General features: G+C 37.7%; 1 protein-coding gene across 18 annotated transcripts in view; it reads left to right on the plus strand.

Annotated features, from left to right (window-relative positions):
* The window catches only part of RAPGEF6 (Rap guanine nucleotide exchange factor 6), a 194333-nt gene that overhangs the window by 158283 nt on the left and 16355 nt on the right, over positions 1-19695 (plus strand). For 13 of the 18 annotated variants that reach the window (XM_036312320.1, XM_036312322.1, XM_036312315.1 and 10 more), the window contains 5 exons: positions 711-922; positions 6072-6195; positions 12475-12725; positions 15239-15430; positions 18072-18206. In XM_036312320.1, coding sequence (XP_036168213.1) covers positions 711-922; positions 6072-6195; positions 12475-12725; positions 15239-15430; positions 18072-18206 — 914 coding nt within the window. Of the gene's footprint in view, positions 1-710; positions 923-6071; positions 6196-9076; positions 9101-12474; positions 12726-15238; positions 15431-18071; positions 18207-19695 lie in introns of all 18 variants that reach the window. The other 5 variants (XM_036312334.1, XM_036312324.1, XM_036312316.1 and 2 more) reach the window with 2 other exon arrangements.

Raw genomic sequence — 19695 nt, forward strand, 5'->3', positions numbered from 1 at the left:
GTGGGATTACTAGTGAGAAAATTGAGACACTGCTTATGTGCTATTCATGTGACAGCCTACCTATGGGATATTAGTATAGAAGTAAAGGGATAGGGAAGAGTTGAAGCCTAATTGGCATGAATTATTTTTCAAGTTAGGGCTATCTGAGGGTGTTTAAAATCCTGTAGAACCGAGACATTGAATATATGGAAGCCCTGGGGGAAGGGATGAGTACCTAGGGATATGGAAATAATGCAGTCAGGGACATTAGTGTACAAAATCTCAGAGAAGGAAGATTGCCTCAGCCCCAGAATTACCTCACTCATATAACAGTTGTGCTCAGCATTACTTAAACCACTCACAAATAGATAGTATCTCCATAAAGTTATTTCTAAGTAAAACAAATAATATTGTGATACTTGGTTTATTTTGAAGTTGTGTGTTTTATGGAATTATTTTTTGCCTATTAGCATGTAAACTATAAGGTAAAGGCTATAGGTATACAACTATAGGTAAGTAATGTAGTTTCTCTGAAAGAGGATTTTCAGTTTTATGATCAAGGAATCCTTTTTATTTATTTATTTTATGGTTCTCTGTTTATTTCAACACATTGAAATATTTCCCTGCTTAGTTTAGATTTATTAGAGAAACATGGTTTATGCACTTTATCTGCCTGAGTCCTTTGTCTTACCCAGATCTCTTTTTAATGTTTTGATTCTCATCCTTGGCAGTGGCTTGAACCTGGCATCTGTAGCACGACTCAAAGGTACTTGGGAAAAGTTACCAAGCAAGTATGAGAAACACCTGCAAGATCTGCAAGACCTTTTTGATCCATCTAGAAACATGGCCAAGTATAGAAATATTCTTAGTAGTCAAAGCATGCAGCCTCCAATTATTCCACTCTTCCCCGTTGTCAAGAAAGATATGACATTTCTACATGAAGGTATTTAAAAGTTATTTGAAAATTAGCATGTTTAACTTCAGCTGATTTTAGAGAATTGTGATTTATTATATCAAATACTAGGGGCCCAGTGCACAAATTCGTGCACATTGAAAGGAACTGTGGGCTGTGAGACTGTGGTAGGCACAGGGGCGGATCTTGGCCCATCCTCCACATCCCCACCTGACCCTCCCACCACGGCCCCCAGTCCCCTGTCTGCCAGCAGCTCTGCTCCCGCCACCGCCATCCTACGTGGTGACAGCATGGAGCGATTGGGGCCGGCACCAGCAGTGGGTGCAAGCAGTAGCTACTGCCCCAATTGCCCCTCAGGAGCAGGGGGAGGTGGAGAAGCCCTCAGGGGCGATCAGGGCCGGCAGCCATCACTTGCATCTTCTGGGGGCACCGAGTGATGGGGACTGGCGCCGGGCACCGGCTGAAGGTGCAAGTGGGGCAGGCGCTGGCAGTGGGTGTGAGAGGCGGCTCTGGTGCCAGCAGCGGGTGTGAGCAGGGCTGGCACCGGCAGCAGGTACAAGTGCTGAGAAGGATAGCGATCGGCGCCCCGCCTTGGTCTGGCACTCCTGCTCACCTGCTCCACCATCCCGCCACAGCCACCTTCCGGCATGTTCCGCACATGCCCCCTGGTGGTGGTCAGTGCATGTCATAGAGACTGGTTCAGTTGTTCTTTTCAATGATGTGGGTTTTGGATTCCTAAAATTTGCTGCATTTAACTGGGTAAACTTTAGTGATATATATTATGCTGAAAAGATATCCTATATAATAAAAGGCTAATATGAAAATAGACCAACTATAGAAAACATTTTGATATTATCTAGTCAAGTGGAACACTGCCAGTGTTGTTAGAGTTCTCATTGTTCCTCATCCTTACCACACATGGTAAATTTATTTTTGTTTTCTTTTTGTTTGTTTGTTTGTTTGTTTTATTTATTGCTTAAAGTATGACAAAGGGTATTACATATGTGTCCATTTTATCCCCCCGCCCTAGACAGTCCCCTAGCCTCCCTTATCCCCCAGTGTCTTATGTCCATTGGTTATGCTTATATGCATGTATACAAGTCCTTTAGTTGATCTCTCACCCCCCTACCTCCTGCCCCCCAACCCTCCCCGGCCTTCCCGCTGCAGTTTGACAATCTGTTTGAGGCAGCTCTGCCTCTGTATCTATTATTGTTCAAAAGTTTATAATGGTCTCTATTATCCATGAATGAGTGAGATCATGTGGTATTTTTCCTTCATTGACTGGCTTATTTCACTTAGCATAATGCTCTCCAGTTCCATCCATGACGTTGCAAATGGTAAGAGTTCCTTCCTTTTTAGAGCAGCATAGTATTCCATCGTGTAGATGTACCACAGTTTTCTAATCCATGCATCTACTGATGGGCACTTAGGCTGTTTCCAGATCTTAGCTATGGTGAATTGTGCTGCTATGAACATAGGGGTGCATATATCCTTTCTGATTGGTGTTTCTGGTATTTTTGTTTTTTACCTATTCCAACAGTAGTGTGGTTTAATTTGCATTTTCCTTATTATAATGAGGAAGAGCACCCTTTTATATATTTACTTGTCCTCTTGTCAATTGTCAATTTGGGTTTCTTGCCAGTTTTTTATTAGGTAGTCAGCTGTTAAATAAAATGTTTAAGAATTTTTTTTATAAACCTTGGGTATGAAACAAATTGTCTTAAGGTTTCTTTTGGTGAACAGCAAGTTCCTAGTTTTAAAAGCCTGATTTGTTTATCTTTTACCATATGTTTCATCCAAAGTCTTCCTGAATTGTTGTGGGGGTTTTTTGTGGGTTATTTTGTTTGTTTTATTTTGTTTTGATTGGATTTGGGGGTTTTATTTGCATGGTATTTGTCCTACTCCATAAATTAGCTAACTGTACACTATTTCAGCAATTTTCAACCATTGAGCTGCAAAATTTTTAAAACATGCAATACCTGACCTCTTTTCCCTTAGATTGTCATATTTAAAAAATGATAAAAGCCAATAAAGCTTTCTGGTGTGAATATATCAAAATTATACCTTTTTTTCAGGTCAGCAAAAATATATATTTTGGTATGTCTACAGAATTTTATTAATTAGTTTATGTGAGTCGTGAGATGGAAAAGTTTGAAAATCAGTGCCCTATTTTACTATTTTGCTGGTGTTACACTAGACATAGTATTTCTACTTACTGATATTAGTTAGGTTAATATTCATTAGTACTTTTCTGTGTGTCAGGCAATACAAAGAACTTAGACCATTTAGATTTTATTTACTCACCTCTAAATTATATGCATTTGTTGCCATGCCCTTAAGTCCTACATGATACTATCATTGTTTAGTAAAGTCAGTATTTATTTAGCTTTACCCGTACAATGATGATGTATTACTATTTTTCATTCTTTTCTGCATTTCAAAGCTTCCATATTGATGGGGGATTTTTTTCCCCTGTAGAAAGCTGTTTATTATTCCCTTAAGTGCAAGTCTGATGAAATATCTTAGTTTTTGTTTATCTGAAAATATATTTACTTCATATTCATACTTAAGGCATAATTTTGGTGAGATAACATTCCGTCTTCTGGCTCCCATTGTTAATGTTAAGAAGTCAGTTGTCAGTCTTACTTGCTGTTTCTTTGACTGTATTCTGCTCTTTTGCCCATAGCTGCTTTATAGTGTTCTTCTCTACTTTTGCTATAATGTGATTAGGTGTAGGATTTTGGTTTTGTTTTAATTCTGACTTGTTTATAAAAGATCCTGAAACCTGCATTTTGATATTTTTCATCAGTTTTGAAAAATCCTCTCATTCTGTCTTCAAGTTTTTTATTGTCCTTCTGAGTTTTCTTTTAGGGATTTTTATTTCACTTCTGTTAGACCTGGTTACTGCCCCTATTATCTCATATACTGTTTTATGTATTTCTCATCTTTCTGTCTCACCATGCTTTATTCTGGATATTTTCTTCCAACCTGTTGTTCAGTTAATACTCTTTTTAGCTATGTCTAATTTACTGTTAAATTTATCAGTGAGTTCCTAATTACTCTATGTGTGTTTTTCCAGTTTTCCAGTTTACAAATTTATTTTTTCATCTTCTTGATCTCTGCCAGAGTTCTCAGTGTTGTTCGTTTTATATCTTTACACATATTCAATATAGTTATTTTAAGTCTATCACTATTAACTCCATAATCTGGATCCTTTGTGGGTCCCTTTCTGTTGTCCTTTTTATTTTAATTATGTTATCTTTTGTCCTGATGGCCCTGGTTATTTTTGACCAAATAAATGTTGTGTATTAAAAAATTACAGAAATAATCTGGTTTCAGATGATGTTTCATTCCTCCAGAGAGAATTGATACCTTGCTTCTGCCAGGCAGCTAGGGCGTCTAGCAATGCAAAATTACTTCATTTTCACATTTTGAGATAGTTTAACATTGAACTCCAGTTCAATTTACTCCAGTCTACATTCAGTTCATTCTTAGTCCCCAAAATATAGCCCTTTAGGATCTCAACCCAAAGCATTGGAGGCTTACCTGGACTTGTTATTTCCTCCAACCTCAAAAGACAGGGTGGCACTCCTTAGTTTTGCAGCTCAGCATCCCCCTTTACTGAAATCAGCAGATGGAAAATGCTAAACCTGCCCCAGATCTTCATTCGTTCAGATCTTCACAGCCTGAATATCTTTTGATGCCTTAAAACATTTATTTTCAGCTTTTGTCCAAATTTTCTAATATTTCTCAGCAAAAGTGTTGTTCAGACTACCTAATTTTACTGCCCCCCCCCCTTCATTATCACTCCTTTTTCATAAGATCTTTTGATGCTTTGACATGCTCCCTCAAAATATATTTAGGCGACTTGAAAGCACTTTTGGAGATTATTTTGTTTCCAACTCATATTGAAACCCTGAACAATGTGTATGTCCAATGTATAGGTGCTGTTTACTATGAGACAGGGGGCCACTTGCAGACCTATATGGCTCTCAAACTTGTCTTCACGGACAGTGGCACCTCAAGGGCTGCCATGGGAGATAAGTGGGGTTATGCTAACTGTTAAAGACAGGTGTGAGCCTTAGCTGGTTTGGCTCAGTGGATAGAACGTTGGCCTGCGGACTAAGGGGTCCCAGGTCCAATTCCGGTCAAGGGCACATGCCCAGGTTGCAGACTTGATCCCCAGTGGGGGGGTGATCTCTCTCTTCCTCTTCCTTCCTCTCTGAAATCAATAAAAATACATTTAAAAATAAGAAAAGACAAGTGTGAAAAAACAACAACAACACTGCTGTAGACAGATTGCTCTTTAAACACACTTTTTGCCTTGTGGTTTGAACTGGGCGAGCCAACAAATGAGCTTTTAGTCTGGTCTTCTACCTACTCTTTTCAAAGAAAAGTAAACCATTTTGAAAGTTATGTGAATTATTCTCGAAGAACTACTTAACAGTACAGAAACAAAAATTATGAAGCTTATAAATGAGCAAATTTGTATTAAATGATTAAAGTCATGATTGTAAATTTGAGTTCTGGGAGAGGCAAAATGAATGGCAGACTAAAAAATGTTTATCCTTGTGAGCCAGCCACCTCTTAATTTTAACTAATTATTGCCATTTGGGAAAATAGACCTACCATTATTTAATCTCTCATCTAATCCTTTCCCTTTTTATCTTCAAGAGAAGGCAGAAATTCTTGTTTTCATGGGATATCTCCTACTTCTTAAATGTTAACAACTCGTTTAACAATTTTCCAAGTATTGTAAACCAGAGAAAACTCACTGGGTTAATTAAGCCCAAAGCTCATTCTTTGTGACCTCTAGTTAAAAAGTTCACTGCCCAAAAGAGAAAATGCTGGTACCTGCCTGAGAGTGGGCTGAGCAACTAGAGAGTTCGATTTGAGGAGCTGCTCATTTTACTAGTGTGCCTATAACATAAATGGAATTGGTTTTAGAAGCTATGCTGTTGTCACTTCATAATTGTTACTCTCCCTAGAAATACAATTCCTCTCTATAGCTCATTCCCTGGGAGCAGGGTTGAACCATCTATGGTTTATCAATTTTAAAAAATAAGAGTGACAGTTTGAGAAAGTTATTTATACCCCCAAGAATAATAAATTGGCTTCTGCTACCTTTATATAGATACTTTAATTTTGAAAATTATAAACTTTTACTTTTATTCCATAGGAAATGACTCCAAAGTAGATGGTTTAGTAAATTTTGAGAAGCTAAGAATGATTGCCAAGGAAATCCGTCAAGTTGTTAGGATGACTTCTGCTAACATGGACCCAGCTATGATGTTCCGACAGAGGTATGGTAGTGAAGTGTGTAAAGTGTTATAGAGTGGCATCAAAAGTGATATATTCAAAATAATAATATGTCTTTTTTTGACGATTTACCATTGTTATATGCTGTACAAGGTGCTTTATACAATCTCAAAGTAATCATTTATCACAGTAACCTTTAAAGGTAGGTAATATTGACCTTCCTTTTACATATGAAGAAACTGAAGTTAAGAGAGTTAGGTAATAATGCCCAGGATTACATAATTTTCTGAGATTTGAACCCTAGTTCTGCATTACATTTTTAAGCACATGGATAGTTCTGTATTGTTATTGTTACCTAAAATATTAGCTAACTTAATTATAAGTTGCTGATTTTTACTGAAGTTACCACAAAGGACAGATGCTTTCATCTGATTTCTAACCTAATTTGTAAAATATTAATGTGCATATGTCTTTTATTTTTACTGAATATTTTTTAGTTCTAGCTCCAGCTAAGTCATACTTTATTCTTCTAAAATACATTCTTTTTCTCAAGTCATGGTATTCCTTTTTATTTATGTGTAAGTTCTTTAAACAGAATTTAGAAAGTGCAGACTTAAACATGTTCCTTCTTTAATAAAAATGGAAAATATTATTTTAGTAGTAGTAGTCATCCATATTAAAGTTATCTTCTAAAAATGCCTTGTAAAACTGATTTTTAATGTAACAACAAAGACTTCCTCAAATTCTATGGAACTTAAACATGAAGTATGTTGTTAAGCTATTCCCAGTAATTTTTATAATTTTCAGAATAAACAGTAGAGGTTTAATTTTTGACCTAATTTTCCTCTGGGCCTATGTGTATGGGTAGCTTCAGTACATAAAGAGCTTTAGAAAGGAAATATTTACAGAGGCAGACACAATTCCTTTGACTTAATAAATACAGTTTAGTAAGAAAACAAAAATATTTGGTTCTTTAAAAATCAGAAATGGAATTTTTATAACCAAACAGAATTAGTGTGTGTTAGGATTGGTTCTTTTGTTTTGTTTTATTTTATTTAAATTACTGTTCAGAGGCCTTTGTTTTTGTAAGTAGTTGCTCTGGTGGTTGGTTGATCTAGTTAAGAGATTCTCAAGCTATGGAGGAAGGGTGTCAGGTCTCCCCTGCGAATCACTAACTGTAATGAGAAATGTGATTGCTTAACAATGTGTAAGCAGAAAACAGTAAGGAACAGGGACCAAAGCAAATCTAGAGGCGGGTTTGTTTATTTCATTGTTTGTTTTTTAAGTTTTGTTGTTGTAGCATGCCCCTGTACAGTGGCCCCACCACTGCATGTTGTCTTACATGGGCCTTCATTTACTCTCATACATGTTAGCACTCTGGTTCCTGAAGACATAATGAATCTGCAACTCTGCCAGACCAGTTAATAATATACTAAGTACAGCTATGCTTCAGAAATGAACAAAGAATGAAAACCTGAAGAAGAAATTAATAAACTCGGCTATTTTCTTGGGAATAGCCTGGGCTAAATGGAATATAGTATAGAAGAAAGTGAAACATTTATAATTAGATGGCACTGAACTTTTCCTGAGTCAGTTTTGTCATCCAGACTAAAATGTACTATTTTTCTTAAACAAATAATTGTCCATTTTGGTGGTGCATATTACATAGTGTGGACAAAGTAACCCCTTTATTTTAACAGTAATCAATTTACTGTCTGAAAAACAATCTTGGACTGCCTACACTAGAACTCATTCCGTGCACTAAGGCCAGTGGGGGATTGGGAGGAGCACAAAAATATCTACACTAATAAAAGAGAAAGATGCAAATTGATTGTACCTTTGTGATGCCCATCAGCCAATCAGGAGTGAGTATGCAAATTAACCCAACAAAGAAGCCAGGTTAATTTGCATATGCAGGTGCCAAGTGGCTGGAGGCAGGGTGGGACAAAGGCCTTCTGCCGCGCCCCAGCTGCTCCAGGCCTCTGGGCAGCTAGAAACATCGGCAGCTCCGGGCTAGAGCTAAGGGGGAAAGGCGGAAAGCCAGAGGAAGGAAGGCCCATTCTTGCATGAATCTTTGTGCATCAGGCTAAATAAATAAGAATAAACATTTTAGCCCTAACCAGTTTGGCCCAGTGGATAGAGCATCAGCCTGTGGACTCAAGGTTCCCAGGTTCGATTCTGGTCAAGGGCATGTACCTTGGTTGTGGCCACATCCCCAGTAGGGAGTGTGCAGGAGGCAGCTGGTCGATGTTTCTCTCTCATCGATGTTTCTAACTCTATCCCTCTCCCTTCTTCTCTGTAAAAAATCAATAAAATATATTAAAAGAGAGAATAATAATTTTAAAACTGCCTTTATTCAATCCAATTGTACTATAAGGATATACAATATAATAAAAATTTTGATATATTTTTACTTTTTAGGTTGAATTTCCTGGTTCAAATTTCTTATAAAATTTGAATGTTGTTGAACTTGTCAGAGAAATTTCTGCACTTAAAAGCGAAATTATAAATCTTTCTTAACATTTCATCCTGTCATTTAAATAAGTGGCTCAAAAATGCTCTCTAAAAAATATTTAAAAGTTCTATTCCACAATTTAAGGTTTTCCCTAAATACCTAGGTTTTACAATTTTAGTAAATAAATGTTTTCCCTTAAGCTTATTAACATAAGCCTCTAGATGAATTAGGTTTAAAATAGAATTAGTTTAAAAGCATATTTTTAAAATATTGTAGGGGTTTTTGACTTTTAGTACCTATCATTATTCCTCTGCATTCCATTAAAGACATGTTACTGCTGAGCTGCCATTTTTCCTAGTAAATGTTTCTGTTCTGTTCTGTCTTCAGAGTTTTTCTGGTCTCACCTGTTGTCTTTTTTCTGTGCTTTCCTTTCACACACATGCTTCAATGTTTGTGGCTCTTGCTTACAGGAAGAAGAGGTGGCGGAGTCTGGGGTAAGTGTAGAGATGAATGCAACTGGAATGAAGGTTGTGCAACTCTTAACATATACTCATCCTTCTCATTAATGCACGCACATAAAAGAGCATGCGTCCTATTAACCCTGTCAGCCTACATTCCTGACAAATGCCTTTCGCTAACTAGGTGAAAGCAGTGATAGAACTAGCTTTTATTTTCTTTACTTTTTTATTATTGACGTTCCAAAAGTCCCTTTCTTTTGTTAATGATGATGATGATGATGATAGGAAATACTTGTTCTGTGCTTACTATTTGCCATACATTGTTCTAAGCACATTATATGAATTATTTAATTATTCAAACCATGCTATGAGATGAATACTGTTATTCCCATGGTACGGACAGGGAAGTTAAAGTTGTCCAAATCCTTACAACTCACTAGTGGTGGATCCAAATCTAGGTAATCTGGTTCCAGAGTCCACACCATTTTCTTTTATTCAAATGTCATGTTTTATAAAAATAAATACGTAAGTATAAAAATGGATAAGAGATTTGGTTATAAAGGTTAAGTTTTGACATCAGTTTTCCAAAAAGAGACAGTCCTTATCCTAACTATACTATAAAATTGAGTTAGTAAATAATTGAAATAGAAGATGACTTTAATTCCTCAGATCTTGTAATACCATGAAAGTTACAGCATTGATTGAATTTTATTTTAAATTTCTCCTACTTTTAAAGATTCCCTTATCTCTCTTAAAACTGTAATAGAATCAGAAACTGCCACCTTTTGTTCAAGTAAGTTCAGATCTCTGCCTATACGTAGCTAGATAACTATTTAGAATAGAATTTTTAGGATCTAATAAAACATCTTATGTAGTCCTTTTGTTTTTTGATGAAGAAAGAGATGGTGGCCCTAACTGGTTTGGCTTAGTGGATAGAGCGTCAGCCTGTGGACTGAAGGGTCCCAGGTTCGATTACGGCCAAGGGCACATGCCTGGGTTGCAGGCTCGATCCCCAGTAGGGGACATGCAGGAGGCAACCAATCAATGATTCTCTCTCATCATTGATGTGTCTCTCTTTCCTCTCTCTTCCTCTCTGAAATCAATAAAGATATATATTTTTTAAAAAAAGAAAAAGAGATAGTGTTTGTGGATGAGAGGATTGCATAAGAAGAATTTCATTAATTTAAGATTATAATGAATCATGAAGTTAGATGTTTTTATTACATGTTAGAAGAATTTTTGATGAGCCACTTACTTGAGTCCTGTCTTGTTTGTGGTCTTGTTTTCTGTTGAAGTTTGGTAAACTTGAATTTTCTTCCGCCTTTTCCTCCCTTCTTTGTGTGTTGCTCATGTGTTTTCTTCTGTATTATATACATTTATGCATTGGTCTTTTCTGGTTCTTCTCACTGATAATAGATATTATATTCTGGCATTACTGTTATGAAGAGGAGGACTTGGTCAGTATATCATAGTGGGAATTTGGGGTGTTTGAATGCTTTATGCACCACATTCACTGATGATTCAGCTTTACTATATGATGCAAGCAGACACTAGGTATTTACACCTTTGCTTCAGAGCATTTTCTGTTTTGGAAGTAGAAGACATTTTGTTGTCAATTTATCACAGTGTTTTCATTTATTAGAAATGTTGTATGTATGTTTGATTTGTTGTGTGTGTGTGCATGTGTGTCAATGTCAACTAAGATAAAAGTATTAATTATTTGTATTAAAATGTGCTGCTAATTTTGGGGCTTGATTTAACTGCATTTCTTTGAATCTAAGACATTAATTGTTGGACACAATTATTTTAGGTACCATTAAACTTATACTTGATAAAAGAGCTCTTCTATAAACTTAAGTATGTATTTTTATCACATAACAGTCTTTTATATTCATAAAAAGGAATATAAGCAAATTAAATTGGTTAAGTCTTTCTAAAACTTCTTCATATTAAGAATATACATCTTCTAAATCACTTTTAGAGTTATTAGTTTCTGGATTTTTTTCCCCCCAAACAATATTGCCATCAAATGTGTTAGTAATGCAACATTTTTTTAAACAAGTCATAAAAGAGGTAAAAGCTACTGCTCTTAGGCTGGCTTTGCAAATACAGCTAGTCTCCTTTTAATGCCTGCTTTCGGACTTGTCAGATTCACTACCTCCTTAAAATCATTTGGTTCCTGGGTTAATAGAGTAATTCACTAATGTCATTGGATTTTCCTCCAAACCATTCTGCAAGCTTTGAAGTTTTCTGCAAGTATAATTGGTCACAACTATGTCATAGTTTCTGCCTAACCAATAGCAATTGAAAGTTGCCATCAAAATGTAAGATACACCCTATTTCAAAGATCTTAAAATTCTGAAAGAGAAAATATATAACACATTTACAACTTTGTTTCACTTAATTTACAATGAAAACACTAGTATTTTAGTGTCTGTTTTAAACTTGTTATATGAATTCTGAAGAACAAATTATTATATAGTTGTGGTCTATGTATTTGGAATGTTTTTGTGTAAATATTAGGCTAATTTAGAAAACCCATAGATACATACCTTTGTTATTTTGGAATGGCAACTGCCTTTAAAATCAAATTCATCATAAAACCTCATGTTGGCTTGCCTTGTTAGAAAGGACAAATAGCATTGTTTCGAGTTTTCCTCTGGTTTTAGATTTAGTCATTGTACAAGGGCGTTGGTCAAAACGAGTAGAATTGGGTGAAACTAAAGCTAGTTTGAATTGTGGTTATTTCTGCCCAGCTTGCCGTTCCATCACATCAGACCCCCCAGTCCTAGACCCACATATTGCCTAACCATATAATATGTGAGTGGAAGTATTGAGTAGCTTTTACTTGCATTTCTGACTATATTGAATTAAGTATAAATCCTGTTATTTTTCTTACTGGTTATCTCTTTGAATTTTGACCAACATCTGGATACTTGTAAAATTGGTCAGCATGCCAAGAGTGGGCCTGCTGCAGACTGGTACAGTGATGGCCGTACATGTCCAAAGCAGCACAGGCAAGCAAAGCTGCTCTAGAAACTTGCATGCTGAAGAGCCCTGGTGCAGAGATCGGGCTGTGGATGGACTTGTCCTAACTCTGGCTCTTGCCATATATTCAGAGGAGGGGTGAACACCAGGATCAGAGGATGCTTTTACTCTTGACAGTTGTGCCATGGGTTACACAGGCACAAACACAAGTCTGATTAAATTCATTGCTAAGGGAAGAATTATTCTTTTGAATTCTGCACGTTGCCAAATCTTAAAACTTAGAAGATTGCCCTATATGCCATATTACTTCACATTAATGCTATCCATCTTTTAACTCATTTACATCAGCATGCAATAAATAGTATTAACAGAACAAAATCATTTTCATTTCAGCCTGCCATGTTTAATTCTCATCTTTACAGCCCCTTGTTGTGGTCTCCATATTCTTACAGGTCATTGAGTCAAGGCAGTACAAACTCAAACATGCTAGATGTTCAGGGGGGTGCTCACAAAAAAAGAGCACGCCGTAGCTCTCTGCTTAACGCTAAGAAGCTATACGAGGACGCCCAGATGGCAAGGAAGGTGAAGCAGTATCTTTCCAGTCTGGATGTGGAGACAGATGAGGAGAAGTTCCAAATGATGTCATTGCAGTTGGAGCCTGCATATGGTACCTGTGAGTACAAGTTTTCTCTTATGTGCACTAATTGCACAATAAAATAAAAATTTGCTTCTCTAGAGTTGTGCTGAAGTACCAAGAAAATTAACTTTCACTCACAAAAGATTACTGACATAAGCCAAGATCATGTTATCCTATTAATCAGAGAATTCCATCCATTCCTGATTACCTTAGGGGAGAGAAAGAGGGGTAAGTAGTTCATCTTTTAAAAGCCTTAAAAAATCTTCTTGTAAAAACAGGAACATTATACTGAAGCCCTTCTGTTTCAGAACATTTTTACCTTCATCCCTAAATTCATAGTAAAAATAAATGAAATGTTTACCTTATGAAAAATGTCATGGATGGTATTTACCAAATAGAAGATGCAATAAATTTAATTAAAACACAGTTAGAGATTATAGGTATATCATAGGTGTCAGTAAGGTAAAACAAGAAAAATCAGACACATTCTGATATTGTTAATATATAAAATATATAATGGGCAAAAGAGAGCCTGTTCTCAAAATTGAAAAATTTTTTTCAAGTACAAAATAATGCATGTGTGTCTGGGTCAAGGAAATCATGAGTTGTAAAAACAGAAATCAGAGATGATACAATATACTGCATTTGTTGTAAACAAAATAAAGATGGTGTTAAACTATAAGTGAACTAGAGGCCTGGTGCACGAAATTGTGCATGGGTATGGTCCCTAGGCCTAGCCTGCGATCGGGGCCATCTTCCCCAGCTGCCGGCAGCTGGCCCTGCCCCCCGCCGCCACCCACTCTGGTTCGCCATCCAGTGATGGGAGCCTGACAGCCAGGGGGAGGACCCAGAGATCAGCTGTTCCTGCCTGCTCACCAGCCCCGCCCCTGCTGCAGGTCACCCTCTATGTGGGCCAACCGGCGGGTTAGGGGCCTTAACCTGGCGCCGCGTGCACCCCCCACCACCTACCACGGTTCCCCATTTGCCATCAGCGATTGGAGCCTACGGGCCAGAGGGAGGGACCAAGAGGTCAGCCTGTTCCGCCTACTCGCCAGTCCCGCCCCCTGCTGCCACCCACCCCAGTCCCTAGTTCACCATCAGCGATCAGAGCCTGCCGGCCGGGGAAAGGGACCAAGAGATGATCAGTGCACCTCATTGTGACTGGTCGAGTGGTCGTTCTGGTTGTTCTGCTGTTATGGTTGCTGGGCTTTTATTATATAGGATGATGTGTGTGGGTATGTGTATACCAATAAGAAGCATAGAATGTAATAAATGTTGACAGAAAATTGGAGGGGGAACGTTCAGATTTCTATTTCTGTGTTTCTAATGGAGGGAAATAGAAACCATCATAGGTTGACCCTAAGATTGATAAATGGCATGGTATTTGCATAGTAATAGAGAAAATATATGAACAGGAAAAAAAGAGAAAGTGAAAATACAACCAAATATTGATTTAAAAATTTCAGATATAACAATGACTTTTAAAACATAGGGTAACATTCAGTAAATGTTGTTCTAAAATTAATATGTTGAACACTTCTAATAGGAAAAGGAAAGGAGTATAATGGAAAGATCACCTATGAAGGATGAAGACATAGTTTGAGTCTCATTTATTACTATTTGAGCAAGGTGTTCTTCATTAAGCAAGGGTTTAGAGCAGTGGTTCTCAACCTTGGCTGCACATGAGAATCATCTGGCAATCTTTTTAAAATCCTGATTTCTGGGCCTCATCCTCCAGAAATTCTGTTTTTTTATTGTGGGGTGAGGCCACAACATTAGTAATAAAGAAACAGAATTTCCAGAGGATGAGGCCCAGAAATCAGGATTTAAAAAAGATTCCCAGGTGATTCTAATGCGCAGCCAAGGTTGAGAACCACTGGTTTAGAGTATGTTTTATTGCTGTGATCCTTTCTACATCAAACCTATTAAAGCCAGCTTGGTGTGACCCCTGGACTGCTGTCTGCATGGGCTTAGTGTCCTCCTCTGCTATTTGTTCAAAGAAACCTGAGACAGGATCTGTCCCACAAATATATATATATACACACACATACATACATACATACTATAGATAAGATTTTAAAGTGATGGTGGAAGTGAAGCTAATGAAGTTAATGGATTCAAAAAGTATTCAGGGCTGAAACCGGTTTGGCTCAGTGGATAGAGCGTCGGCCTGCGGACTGAAGGGTCCCAGGTTCGATTCCGGTCAAGGGCATGTACCTGGGTTGCGGGCACTTCCCCAGTGGGGGATGTGCAGGAGGCAGCTGATCGATGTTTCTCTCTCATCGATGTTTCTGACTCTCTATCTCTCTCCCTTCCTCTCTGTAGAAAATCAATAAAATATATTTAAAAAAAAAAAAAGTATTCAGGAAGTAAAATTAACTATAATTCTACAAAAATTTTAGAAATAATATACTTATGTGAAGTTATTTTTAGGAAAATTAATCTATTTTTTGTGTTGAAAAGGTGGTTTTAAAGCAGCCATTTATTGTCAGTGGTAATAACCTTGCCTAAAAGTGCAGAATGATGTGTTTCTTACTCTCTTCTTTTAGTGACCAAGAATTTAACTGAAAAAAGATTAGCCAAATCATCAGAAATGTCTCCACTGCCTCTGAGGTCAGCTGGCCAAACAGCTAAAGCCCATCTACATCAGCCCCACAGAGTAAGCCAGGTGCTTCAAGTGCCAGCTGTTAATTTGCACCCCGCCAGGAAGAAGGGGCAATCAAGAGACCCTGTCACATTGAGTGAGTATTCACAATATCACATTCATTTAATTAAAATTCCCAGGGGAGTTGGAATGAAAAATAATTACTAATGTAAGTGCTCAGGAAATCAGCTATAGTATTTTGTGTAATGTAATCATCACTCATGAATTTTAAAATGTTTCATTTTGCCTGTAGGTATTTGATGACAGCATACATATTTTAAATGCTAACATTGGGATTCCTATAATCATATCAACCAAAAACCTAACAGCAATACACTTGGGTACTACAGTCAAAGGTGCATTTAATCAATTACGTAATGCAAATTAATGCAACCTATAAGAATGATAGTGCTTATTCTAAAAGTGACTGTATGTTGGTTTTTCATTAAAGACTACTTCTGAAAACCCTGGTTAGAAGACAAGAGCATGTAAAGTACATATAGTATAAGCCATACTTTTTTCCCCTCTGTTAAGCCATGTAGACATTATCAAAATTACTTTTATTTGTGGTTTTGACAATATCATTATTTTAGCTTTTATAGATGGGAAGCCCAATTAGATTTAGTTCCTAATATTATTACTTAGTCAATGCATTATACACAGGACATATTTAGTAGAACTTGTGAAATGTGAACTTAATTTGGTTTTGTTTTGCGATCCAAAGTTGAAAAGAAATGTGTCTTCTTTTGCCAGATCGTGACATAGACACACAAACAGATAGAATGAGTTAGCTCTTATGCTAGGGGTCCGTACAGAACCTATAAAACAACAGAAGACGGAGAGCTTTTAGGGCAGACAGAGGTAAGGTAGAGTTTCAAAGAAGGCTTTTTGGAGATAACACCTAAGCAGAGCCTTAAAGGTTGATCAGGAAAGAGGTAATTAGGCAAAGATTCCAGAGAAGTTGCTTCAGGCAGAGGAAAACCTTGGTATCTCCAAGGAGCTAAGGCAGCTGCCTCTGGGTACTAAGCTGTAGAAAGAGTGTTGCCACAGTAATAATTAAAGATGACACTTAGCACTTACTGAGGGTCAGACACAGTTCTAAGCACTTTGCTAACTTTATATATTATATGCATTTAATCTTTATAAGAACACTGTGATAGGAACTATTCTCACTCAACAGGGGAAGCCATAGAGGGTCTAAGTAACTTACACATTACCAGTAAATGTTGGAGCTGGGAGTTGAGCCCAGGCTAATTGGCTCAGAGTCCTTGCTTGTTAACCACTGTGCTAAACAGCCACCAAGGATGAAGAGAAGTGAAGTCATAAGCATGCTGAAATTATAAAATGGCATGCTAAAGGGAAGTTGCCAGTGGGCAGCTATCGAAGAGATTTGAGCAAGGGAAGGTCCAGTTCATGTTGGAGAACAAGAGTAGGGGGTGCAGTGAGACTGGAGATTGAGGCCTGAATGGAAAACTGGTGTAACAGTTACCTGGAAGTTGCTCAGAGCCTGAACTAGTTTGGAGGATGTGAAAATGAAGAGAGAATTGGATGCAAAATTGAAGTTGATAGATTTGTTTGTAGGAGTAAGAAATGGGATAGGTCTGGCTCTGGTTTCTTACTTAGATGTCATCACCTGAGATGCATTATTACAGGTACCAGGTAGTCCCCTTCCCTCTTGTTATAATATGGCCATTATCTATATAATAAATGCATTTATATTAAAACTGGGGGCCTGGTGCACAAATTCGTGCATGGGTGGGGTTCGGCCGGCCCACCCCAATCAGGGCCGATCGGGCTGGCAGCGGGGAGGGACTGCAGGCAGTTGGTGGGCTGGCCCCGCCCCCTGGTCGAACTCTGATCCAGGGGACAATTTGCATATTAGCCTTTAATTATATAGGATGGCATTATTAAGTAAAAACAGTGCGAGTTTGCTGTAATTTGAATTGTTTCAGTGTTATAGGGCTGCTTGTTACTGCAAAATCCTTGTCAAAGTTGGGCTTAACTTTACTGGTTGAGTAGTGTCAGTAGCTCTTTGACATTTCTTAGAGATGAATGCAAAAATGTGAATATAAGGAAACCATTGCTAAGTTTGATCTATACTAAACAGGACCAGCTGCTGGGACAAGAATAATGATAGAACTTTGCAGGGATGTTTCCAGTGGGCTCCATACTATTCTTCTATAAATTCATGATTCTTTCTGTTGTCTACTTCTCTCCTGTAGTGTGAATTTAGTGCTCTTGAAAAGGGCTGGACTGGCAGCCCTGCAGCCTCTTCTGTATTCCCACAGCACAGATGCACCACAGGTAGTCACAGTGCCAACATCCCTACACTGCTCCTGTCACATGCCTCGCCCTGACTTGGAGAGGCCACCTCTAGAGGGGAGGGAAGAGTTTGAATCCATGCCTTCTTTACTAAGACTTACTAAGACTTCCAACAAGTGTGTTAATTGTGGGGGTTGGGACTTAGACTGTGAAATCAATTTCCCTTATGTCACAAAACAAACAAAAAAGAACTATTATAATCTGGTCTGTGCTGAACTGGCCTAATTTGAACAAATAACCTAGAGGTGAGAATCTCTGTATTCCATTACCCAGTCATTTAGTCCCCGTTTGTCATTTACACATTTCAATTGAATACACTAGCCATTGTGCATCATGGCTTTAGTTATGTAGTAATTTAGGCAACTACCGACATTTTAATTGTGAAATGATGCTTATTTTGGGGGCTTTATTTTTAGGTACAAGTTCACCTCAGAAAGTTTTAGGAACAACTGAAGAAATGAGTGGTAAGAAACATTCGGAAGACACTGTTTCCATGACATCGTCCTTACATTCCAGTCCTCCTGGATCTCCTCAAGGTTCCCCACGCAAAGGTAAGACAGGCAGAACAGTTCAAGCTAGTTCTTACTTTACCAAACAATACCTTGTAATATATTTTGTTTTTCGATCTGTCTTAATGACAAAATATAAAGGAAAGCGTAACTTCTGGGTTTTTTTGAACTTTCATGTTTTGGATTGAATTGTTCATATACTTCCCAGGTATTAGGAAGGACTCCTGTAAGAATTCACAGTTGTTTTGTTGTGTGCAGATTCTTGATGCTGCTATTCGAATTTCCCATTTTCTAAAATTTCTGTGGAGTATTTGAAAGTAAGAATTTCTACAAGAAATTGTTTTTAACCAACAACAAGATTTAGGAAAAGAAACTGCTGGGACTGACCAGCAGACCCTGAATGACAGATGAATGATTACTCTGACACATGTTTCTGTGAAAGAGGGCTAAGGAGCTGTTTTTCTTTAGGAGCAAATAGCCCTGTTCGCCTGCCTCCTTAGGCTTTTACTGTAACAACAGCTTGAACTAAAATTAGCCTCTAGACCAGTGGTTCTCAACCTTCCTAATGCCGTGACCCTTTAATACAGTTCCTCATGTTGTGGTGACCCCCAAACATAAAATTACTTTCGTTGCTACTTCATAACTGTAATTTTGCTACTGTTATGAATTTTAATGTAAATATCTGATATGCAGGATGTATTTTCATTGTTAAAAATTGAACATAATTAAAGCATAGTGATTAATCACAAAAACAATATGTAATTATATATGTATTTTCCGATGGTCTTAGGCGACCCCGGTGAAAGGGTCGTTTGACCCCCAAAGGGGTCGCGACCCACAGGTTGAGAACCGCTGCTCTAGATACTATCAGCAGGGTAAGCATCCTTGAGAAAACACCTGCATCTGTAGTGTTTTTCAAACAAGGACATTTTGAAGGCTAAACATAAACATAAAGATTCTAGTAAAACACCCAGGGGCTCAGACTTGTTTGGAAAAGTCTAGGCAGGATCCCCAGAGGCCTCTGACCTTTCAGAGAATCCTCCTTACAGACTTTCCAACCAAGTCCCATGTTTTCCCACAAGAAACAAATATTTAGGTTGATGCATTCCTTTCTTTAGTAATGGAGTAATCCTTTTTATTAATCAGGATTTAAAATAACCAATACCCTTATTGATTTTTACATTTATATTTATATAGGACCTCTTGAGGTAAAAAATCTGAAATCACTCTTGTTCATTTGCATGTTTTCATAATTCAGACTAAGCTGCTCTTGACTCGCCTGGGCAGTGTGCCTGGAGATGTCATTATGTTAGCATGTAGCATTCTAAATGGTGTGCATATATTTTACATTGGTCCACCCACACTCTGTGTGTACCCTGTGGGAAAAGGCTCCTTAGTCCTGGCATTGTCTTCACTGATGTAAAAGAATTACATCTTGAAATAATCACAGTGCAGGGTAGTACATGATCAGGGAAGACAAGCTTATGAATTCTAGCAGGAAGAAAAGTTTCCAGAGCTTTCTTCAGCTCCT

The sequence above is a fragment of the Myotis myotis genome, unplaced genomic scaffold (assembly GCF_014108235.1).
Source record: "Myotis myotis isolate mMyoMyo1 unplaced genomic scaffold, mMyoMyo1.p scaffold_m19_p_6, whole genome shotgun sequence".
NCBI classification, from domain to species: domain Eukaryota; kingdom Metazoa; phylum Chordata; class Mammalia; order Chiroptera; family Vespertilionidae; genus Myotis; species Myotis myotis.